The sequence below is a fragment of the Saccostrea cucullata genome, unplaced genomic scaffold (assembly GCF_032062105.1).
Source record: "Saccostrea cucullata isolate Sc308-1 unplaced genomic scaffold, CSIRO_AGI_Scuc_v1 ctg5789, whole genome shotgun sequence".
In the NCBI taxonomy this organism is placed as follows: Eukaryota; Metazoa; Mollusca; class Bivalvia; order Ostreida; family Ostreidae; genus Saccostrea; species Saccostrea cuccullata.
The window spans coordinates 24332-34872 of NW_026929142.1; the positions used below are offsets into that span (position 1 = coordinate 24332).

General features: G+C 36.2%; 1 protein-coding gene across 1 annotated transcript; it reads left to right on the plus strand.

Annotated features, from left to right (window-relative positions):
- The first annotated feature begins 2393 nt into the window (after nt 1-2393).
- Nucleotides 2394-9255, plus strand: LOC134279899 (uncharacterized). The gene is made up of 2 exons (XM_062762316.1): nt 2394-8854; nt 9135-9255. The coding sequence occupies exon 1, from the start codon at nt 2394-2396 to the stop codon at nt 8250-8252; it is 5859 nt and encodes a 1952-aa protein (XP_062618300.1). The 3' UTR covers nt 8253-8854; nt 9135-9255.
- The last annotated feature ends 1286 nt before the right edge of the window (nt 9256-10541 follow it).

Below are 10541 nucleotides of genomic sequence, written 5' to 3' on the forward strand. Positions count from 1 at the left end.
ATAAGAATAATAGAAGGGTCTTCCGCTGAAGACGGAAGACCCTAATAATAATAATAATAATAATAAGAAACAGAGTAAAAACAATATGTTCCCCAACTTCGTTTGGGGAACATAATAAGAAACAGAGTAAAAACAATATGTTCCCCAACTTCGTTTGGGGAACATAATTATCATCGTCTTATTTTAAAGAAATGTGGTAAGATATTTTAACACAAATAATTTTGAAGACAAATATTAATTTTGCAAAATTTTACAATTATCTTAAATTTTGGTCTTAGTCGTAAGTTCTTTTGTAAAACGAACCTCAGGAATCATGGAAATTTCATTGCCTTTGGGTTCAGGGTTCAAGTCTTTGGTTGGGCAAAGGTGTTTATATTGAAATAAAATTTATGGTGATAACAAATAGTATTAAAGCTCAAAAGCCCATTAAACAATACAAAATAGGAACAGAACAAATATGGACCTCCGAAACATCAGAGGTGGGATAAGTTGTCATGGAGGTGTAAACATCCCCTGCCAAACGGTCACGGCCACAGTGCTCAGTGTCATGATTGGGAAATAACGGAAAAATCCGTTGTCAGTTCAGTGTATAAATAATTGACTGACAGTTTGAATGAAAAACGTCAGTCATCATTTGACTTGATGATAAATTGTATTTGTAAATTGTAAATTGTATTTTATTTGCTGACCAAGTCATTGTATTTACCATAAAACTTTAAACGAGACTGATGATATTCTTGTTTCAACAACTTGTTGTCAATAATTTATATAGTAGATAGTGTACACAAGGGGTGTTAAGAAATGTTGTTCCATGATGAAATGTTTTCAAAAATTTCAAAGTAGTGCTTGAATAAAGAGATGAATTTTCAAGTCTGACAAAAATCACAAGAGTGTGCTTTAGATTTATAACAATTCATTTCTAGCAGGAAGTTAGGTTTGTCATGTTGAAATTTTTTACCGACTTGATATTTTTCCATTGTATTTGAAAGGATGTTTTGACCTGTGTTCTTAATATATGTCACAAATATGCGTCATCCCTATTTTTTCTGAACAGACATCATCTGTTTTTTTAAAATACCTGCCCTCCACTTATTGATTATACAAAAGACAATTAAAATCTTATCAGTAGCAATAATGAACTCTTAAACATGAAAATTCAGAAATTGTAAATATCTTCTCATCGTATTTCTTTAGAAAATAAAAGAAAAATGTGGAATGAACTTTCTCAACACGCTTTTCATAAATTCTTGCGTATCGAAGCAACCGAAAGATATAAACTCCATATGCCGGTGATGAAGGTATATTGCTGCATAAGTTGACGATTGAAAAATTAAAGTCATCACGTTTATCTTAGAGCTTGAAAATGAACTTTAATTTCTTAGAAAACCTTCTTCATTTAAAGGGTCAAAATGTTTGCATGAATGTATTGAACAATGAGTAATTAATATACTGGAATAAGAAATTCTTGACACGGCCATGGATCAAGGCCTTTGATATAACGAGGTATTAAATTGAAAACGCAGAAAGACTCCTTCTTGCTGCTCGACAACAAGCTACCGAACTGCTGGTGTTATTAAATAAAAAAAATTAACCCTTCAATAAACTTTTACAATCTATGACTCTAAATCCAGGCTACAGATCCAAGAGTGAAACAAAGTTATACAACACTGAAAATTCGTTTTTAATCTGCTTATTAAATTGAAATATATCAGTATAAAAATTTCTTGCAATTTTATGAGTAACAAATGTGCTGTTATGCGATCATTATGTTTAATTTGATCGGGTTTGGTATTTTATTTTTTGTAAACTGGTGTATAAAATTATCTCCTTTGACTGAAGATTCATTGTCCGTGCAGTTTTAGCGCCATTTAGTTTGTCGGGGTAGCCAAGTCACAAATGTAAGTTTTATACTATATTCTTTTTTGATAATTGGTTCAAGAATTTATTTGAATTGTAACATTTTATAGGTTTATTGCTATACAGATTTGCATATGGAAATTTATTATTTATTTTCAAGTGTAAACTTTGTAATTCTTTCTGCAAGTTTGTAAATTTATTTGCTTGGCTAGACTATTGCATTTTTGTTATTTTTGAAGGTGAATTATCTTATTGACTTGTGTTTAAATGTACTTGTAACATTTTTGAGCTGTGTAACATCATATTTATGAAAGTTATTGTTATTTTGTAGCTTCTTACCGCTACATCGCTCTACGCTATACGTTATACATTACCATCGATAGTTACCATCGTCAGTTGTCATCATACATCATACTTAAGACTTACAAGATGTGAATAAAAGTATAAACTGTTTCCAGTGCTTTGCGTGGTGTATCATTAGCGGTTAACTATGCAAAGGGCAGAATAGTAAGAAGATTTACTCTGGCTACTCTACAATGGCCGACAAACCTGATCCAGGAGAACCTGATCCAGGAAATATAGAGCACGGAACACATGAACCTGCTCCAGGAGAGACTGATCCAGTGAAACACAGTTCTATACTACAGGATGAAGAGCGAGTTTACAGACACAGGCAAAAAACAGCGGCAGGCCAGGACCTTTATCTTAATAAAATTGACGACTATCAAAGGAAGTTAAGTAAACTTTGGAGGAAAATGGAAGACTCTCTTATTCTCATTGATCAATCTAAGGATAGTGACTTAAAGAAGTTGAGAAAAATTGAAGATGATCTTATAAAACTTCATACAAAATATTCTAGAATAAGTGAAGAATACCTGTCTTATTTGAAAAGACATTCAGATCGTGAAAGATTAGAAAAAACGTTGCACGATTTACATCGAAAAGAAGGTGTCATTGACTCTGTACTGAAACAGATGGAAAATTTAAAGTTAGAGGCAGCCGAACATCTGTCACAAAGAATTTCGGAAAAAGGCTCATCACATGGTTCTTCCATAGGATCACAGATCGACAAGAAGGAATGGACTGAAAATTACGTAACCGCTCATTTCAGTGGAAATTTGCAAAGTGATAATATTCCTAAGGACATCGAACTACCTCCAAATAATCTACCTCCAATCAATCCTTTGTCCTTTGAATCACCGAGAGAAAAACTTAACGTTCAAGCAACGCCAAAACCAGAGAAACCATATATGTTGAACCCGTTAGCACCTTCCTTCGTACCAGATCTTCATCTAAGTGAAACAAAGAAAGATGACCCTATGTTAGGAGGACTTGTCCAATTCTTGTTGAAGAAAGATTTGTTGCTCACTCGTTTTAGTAAGTTTACTGACAATCCTGAACAATACACTGTGTGGAAAACGAGCTTCAAAAACATCGTTAAAGAACTTAATGTGTCTCCGTTTGAGGAAATGGACTTGCTTGTAAAATGGCTCGGACCGTCATCTGCCACCTTTGCATCAAGCATTAGAGCTTCAAATGTTCATTCGCCAGAGAGAGGACTTCGTAAAATATGGGAGCGACTACAAGAAAGATATGGCCGTCCAGAAATGGTTGAAGCAGCACTAAAGAAAAAGTTAGACAACTTTCCCAAACTTACTTCAAAAGACATGAACAAGTTGTATGATTTGTTAGACATTCTGTCTGAATTAGAATCTACCAAATGTGATGAACACTATTCTCATTCACTGTCGTACTTTGACACATCAACAGGAATCATTCCTATTGTCAACAAACTACCCTACGCTCTGCAAGAAAAGTGGACAAATCGTGCAGCCACATACAAGAAACAGTATGGTGTGCCATTCCCACCATTAACATTTTTTATTGACTTTGTTAGAGATATGAGTCAAATGAAGAATGACCCGGCATTCATGTATGAAAGTTCACGAACATCAGCTAGTTCAACACCAAAGAAAGAAAATAAGAAAGACTTTATTGTGAATCGCAAGACTTATGTACAGCATGAAACTATGAAACGTTGTCCAATTCATAAAGCTGAACATTCGTTACTGAATTGCAGACAGTTTCTAAGCAGAACACCTGAAGATCAACGCAAGTTTTTGAAAGAGAAACATATATGTTTCAAGTGTTGTGAATCGACTAGTCATGGATCACGTGACTGCAAAGTGAAAGTAAAGTGTGAAAAATGTGGCAGTACAAGTCATCGGACTTTAATGCACTTTGACAGATTGAAGAAGCTGTATGACAATCCTGTTGAACCTACAGTAGAGCATGGCGGGGAGAACCAATCGTCTGAAAACGTGTCATCCAAATGTACAGTGTTATGTGACAAACCTTCCATTGGACGTTCATGTGGAAAAATTGTCTTGGTAAATGTTTGTCTTCAAGATCAACCCAGCAAAGTTGAAAAAGTCTACGCCATATTGGATGATCAGAGCAACAGAACTCTTATTTCTCCAAGTTTATGTGATCGTCTAAATGTACATGGACCTTCTACCCAGTATTCGCTCTCATCATGTGCAGGAACAACCACCATGGCAGGAAGAAGGATTGATGGCTTACATGTCGAATCAGTGTCAAACAGTTATCAGTGTGAAATTCAGGTAGCAATCGAGTGTGATGAAATCCCTAATGAGAGATCAGAAATTCCTACGCCAGATGTTGCATTTCTCCACAAACATTTGAACTCAATTGCACATCAAATACCTTCATTTGAAGAAAACGTTAGAATAGAACTTTTAATTGGCAGAGATGTTCCAGAAGTACATCATGTGTTGGATCAAATTACTGGACCAAGAGGAGCCCCATTCGCTCAAAAGTTAGGATTAGGATGGGTGATAATTGGTGATGTCTGTCTTGGAAAAGTACACGAGCCTGACCATGTGAATGTAATGAAAACTTCAGTTCTTAGTGATGGACGTGTGACACAATTTGAACCATGTGAAAACCATTTTCATGTGAAAGAATTTCATACATCAGAAACATGTGACTATTTATTCCACCGATCATGTGATGATGACAAGTTAGGCTTGTCTGTGGAAGACCGTAAATTCCTATCTATCATGGATCAAGAGTTCCAGAGGGATCAAAACGGCAAATGGATTGCTCCACTTCCATTTCGTTCACCAAGGCCCGTTTTACCAAATAATCGTCCACAAGCATGGAGAAGAGCACAGATTCTGGACGCAAGTCTGCAGAGAGATGAAGTGAAAAGAACTCATTTCATTGAATTTATGAAGAAAGTGTTTGACAGTGGTGCCGCAGAAGTAGCTCCTACTCTCGGCGCAGATAAAAAAGAAGTTTGGTACCTTCCCATCTTTGGTGTGTACCACCCAAAGAAGCCAAACCAAGTGAGAGGAGTATTTGATTCTTCTGCAGTCTACGAGGGAATCTCGCTCAACAAAGTGTTGATGAAAGGACCTGACCTTACTAACAGTCTCCTTGGAATATTGATTCGCTTCCGCAAAGACAAATATGCTGTCATTGCTGACATAGAACAGATGTTCTACCAGTTTTATGTAAAGGAGGAACAAAGAGACTTTCTTAGATTCTTCTGGTATAAGGATAATAATCCAGAACTTCCCCTCATCGAGTACCGAATGTGTGTACACGTATTTGGCAATGCTCCGTCTCCGGCCATAGCAACATACGGCCTGAGGAAAGTAGCAGAAAACTGTATAGACTCTTACGGTTCTGATGTGAATGACTTTGTGCTCAAAAACTTTTATGTAGATGATGGTTTAGTGTCGGCACCATCTCGAGAAAAAGTGTTGGATTTAGTTTTGCGTACGAAAACAGCATTACATGATATGGGCAAGATCCGCCTACATAAGATTGCTTCAAATGACTGGGAAATTTTGAACAGTTTTTGTGAAGAAGACTTGAACAAGAACCTTAAAGATATTCAGTTTGGAGAAAATACTTCTGTGTTACCTATCCAACATAGTCTCGGTCTATCATGGGACTTAAATACAGACTGTTTTGTGTTTCAAATTCAAGAAGATGAAAAACCACACACTCGACGAGGAATGCTTTCATTTCTTAACAGCATTTTTGACCCACTCGGATTTCTGTCGCCTATTACCATAGCAGGGAAAATTCTCCTTAGAGAAACAACTGGTATTGATTGGGACCAGCCTCTACCAGCCTCTCTAGACTCCAAGTGGAAGGACTGGAAAGCATCTCTGAAAGATATACATGAACAGAGGATTCCACGAATGTATTTACCTGTATCTTTGAGCGATCTCAGCAACGTAGAATTGCACGTTTTCTCTGATGCATCAGAAAAAGCCATTGCAGCTGCCGCATATCTAAAAGTCGTAGATGCAGACAACACTACCTACCTTGGATTCATTCTAGGAAAGTCTAAATTGGCGCCAGTCAAAGGACATACTATTCCAAGATTAGAATTGTGTGGAGCTGTCCTTGCATCAGAAATTGGAAATAGTGTATTAGAACAGTTAGACATGAAACCTAGTGTGGTGAAGTACTATACAGACAGTAAAGTTGTTCTGGGATATCTTCATAATGAGACAAAACGATTCTACACGTATGTATCAAATCGTGTGTGCAAAATACTGAAAAGAACTTCTGCTGATCAGTGGAATTACGTACCATCTAGCAAAAATCCAGCAGACTGTGCTACACGAGAAAATACTTCATGTGAACAACTAACAAGCAGTGAATGGCTACAAGGACCTCGATGGCTTTTAGAACAGTGTAATGATGATGAGACCATTGAAGATTCGCAATACCCATTAATTGATGCAGAGGATGACAAAGAAATACGTCCAGATGTCAAGGTCACAAAAACTACTGTTGAAACATCCAAGAAACCTTTTAGTTTAACAGAACTGTGTGAAAAATATTCAGACTGGAGAACTCTAATCAAATCAATTGCTATCCTTCGGCATATCGTCCAAACATTCAAACACAAACATCATCATGTGTGTTCTGGATGGCATGTGTGCAGAGAAAGTACAAGTGTTCAGTCATGTCAAGATGCTGAAAAATTCCTATTACGAGAATTACAGAAACAGTTTTTCAGCAAAGAGATTCAGTGTCTAAAGGAAAAGAGCTCTCTACCAAAGAACAGTACGATTTCAGCTCTTTGTCCATTTTTGGATGGTGATGATCTACTTAGAGTTGGTGGGCGACTCAACAATGTGAAACATGTTCTACCAACAGGAGAAATCAATCCGATCATAGTTCCTAAAAACCACCATATCACTACACTTCTCGTAAGGTTCTACCATGAATCCGTCAGACATCAAGGTAGACATATTACTGAAGGAGCCCTTCGGCAGAATGGATTCTGGTTGATCAGTGCAAAACGAACTGTATCATCATACATTCACAAGTGTGTTACATGTAAGAAATTGCGCGGAAAACTTGAATATCAAAAGATGGCTGATCTACCTTGTGATAGACTTACATCTGGTCCTCCCTTCACATCAGTCGGGATAGATACATTCGGCCCATGGAAAGTGGTAGCTAGAAGAACACGTGGTGGAGTGATCAACAGCAAGCGATGGGCTATTATATTCAGCTGTTTGTCTACGAGAGCAGTTCATATAGAGATCATAGAAGAAATGTCAAGTTCTTCATTTATTAACGCTTTACGTCGCTTTGAATCATTACGTGGACCTGTGAAAGTGTTCAGATCCGACAGGGGCACAAACTTTGTTGGTGCAACAGATGAACTTGGCATACAAGCATTAAATGTGGAAGATGGACCCATCAGTAACTATTTAAATCAAACTAAAGCAGTGTGGATTTTTAACTCCCCTCATTCGTCCCACATGGGAGGTTCATGGGAACGCATGATTGGTCTGACAAGGAGGATTCTTGATTCCATGCTGCTGGATCCAAATGCCAAACAGTTAACTCACGAGTCCTTAACTACTTTCATGGCAGAAATGTGCGCCATTATGAATTCCAGACCTTTGGTACCGATTTCTACAGATCCGGAATCAACACTCGTACTCAGTCCTGCAATGTTATTGACAGGAAAAGTTAACTTCTTACCTGTTTTACCAGAAAGCATCGACACAAAAGACATGTATCGTGCACAATGGAAACATGTACAAGTACTTTCCGACATATTTTGGAAACACTGGAGACGAGATTACCTACACAATCTACAGTACCGACGCAAATGGAGAGATGACCGACCAAATTTGAAAATCGGTGATGTAATTCTTTTGAAAGATGCAGCAGTGAATCGCGTCAATTGGCCTTTAGGTGTGATAACTGAAACCTTTGAAAGCAGTGATGGTAAAGTCCGCAAAGCTCGCGTTCGTGTTCGAAAGGATGGACAGAATGTGATTTACACGCGTCCTGTATGTGAAATGGTTTTCCTTACAAGAGGATAGGAAAATTCTGTGATGTGAAATAGTGTTATCAACAAATTGTGTCATTTGTGATGTCATGTTCCATGATAATTGTGTTTCACAAAATATGATCTGTTAAATGTTGTGACAGATGTTAATGTCATGTGTTGAGTACATGCATGTTGTTTTATCATGATCCATGGTAAAATAGAAGCTATTTTGATAATTCGATGTTTCATCAAGATTCATGAAGTATTGTTGATAATTTCACTATCTTCAGTCATGTGTGTTAACTGTGTTTCAAAGTGAATATTTGGTACATATCATGTTCCATGATATTGATATTTTTTTAATTTGGTGGTCCATCAAGTTTCTTAATTGTCATTTCTTAGAACGTACGTTACTATTGTCCGGAAAGCGTTCCGCTACACTTTGTATATACTTGTATGTAAGTTTGTTTAATTTGGTAATATTTTAAATATTAGACGGGGAGTGTGCTGTTATGCGATCATTATGTTTAATTTGATCGGGTTTGGTATTCCATTTTTTGTAAACTGGTGTATAAAATTATCTCCTTTGACTGAAGATTCATTGTCCGTGCAGTTTTAGCGCCATTAGTTTGTCGGGGTAGCCAAGTCACAAATGTAAGTTTTATACTTATTCTATTTGATAATTTGGTTCAAGAATTTATTTGAATTGTTACATTTTATAGGTTTATTGCTATACAGATTTGCATATGGAAATTTATTATTTATTTTCTAGTGTAAACTTTGTAATTCTTTCTGCAAGTTTGTAAATTTATTTGCTTGGCTAGACTATTGTATTTTTGAAGGTGAATTTTCTTATTTACTAGTGTTTAAATGTACTTGTAACATTTTTGAGCTGTGTAACATCATATTTATGAAAGTTATTGTTATTTTGTAGCTTCTTACCGCTAGACGCTATACGCTATACGTTATACATTACCATCGTTAGTTACCATCGTCAGTTGTCATCATACATCATACTTAAGACTTACAAGATGTGAATAAAAGTATAAACTGTTTCCAGTGCTTTGCGTGGTGTATCATTAGCGGTTAACTATGCAAAGGGCAGAACTCTCTAAAGATGTACCATATAAATAGATTTAAAAAGTCAATGTCATACTAAAGATTCCTGATTGTATTCCACTATGTATTATGAAAACAAATTTTGAGTACAGTTCACTAAATTTCTTCCTCGTTATTTGAAACAGTTCGCTTTTTCTTGGAAAGGAAGTAAAAAGTATGATCATGATCAGGGGCTCGTAACATAAAGCTTGCTAAGTTTTTGACTTAAGTAGGGTCGTAAGTACGTTTTAGGCACAATCTTAGGACCTGTCTAAGTACTACTTAAGTATGTCTTAAACCGTAACATAAAGCGAACTAAGCTAGGTCTTAGCTAAGTCAAACTTATGTTTAAAATATTTCATATGAGCCAACCTATGTTTTTTGATTTTATATAGATATATTGCTAAAAGTGATTCGGTTAGGGTTTTAATTCATTACATATTGAAGTTGACGTCCTTGCCTATTGGTTTAAGTTATGTTAGATTAGATTTCGTATTAAAATTTATAATTATGTTATGAATTAATCGGAATGTTTGGAAGCAAATACCGCACGGTTAGAAAGTGGCGAGTTGTGGTTCATTGTAAATTTACGGCAATTATTTTATCACCTGAGATGTTTTCAGTTTTCCTTTTGTAACTCTTTTGTTTTGACAAATGTTCACTTACCCTGTTATTATCGCAGACAAGAAAAGATAATCGACCGTCTATCTACTTAAATTTGAAACTCTAAAGAGTTCAATACATGTTGAATCCCCGCTATGTATCAGGCCATGCATGTCAGAAGCAAAAACTGCAGAAGTTTTATGATATACTGTCATCATCCTCTTTCTTTTCTGTTTTTAACAAATCATTTCAACTCATTTTTTCAAAACGAACATACAGATCCATGGTTTATTACTGTGTTCAATTTACTTCTATAACCGAGGTCCCACTAATTTCAGACGTATCCCTAAAATTAAATTTTGTATTTACATGTATGCTCTGTTGGGAGTGATACCGGAATCAGTGATCAACCCCCCACCCCCCCCCCCCCCACCCCCCCAACGAAAAAGTAAAATTCTTAAATCGGCGTCAAATAGAGATAATTATTTTCTTTAATGCATAATATGAACAGAGGAATATTTTAACATCGAAAGTCAACATTAAATAATTATAAATATATGTACATGAAAGTTAAGACATACTTAAGTCACCTCTACCGGCCGCCTAAGTTCTGCTAAGATTACCAAATCTTAGCACGCTT

Coding starts and splice junctions, on each gene's coding strand:
- LOC134279899 (XM_062762316.1), top strand. CDS start 2,394: ATGGCCGACAAACCTGATCCAGGAGAACCTGATCCAGGAAATATAGAG.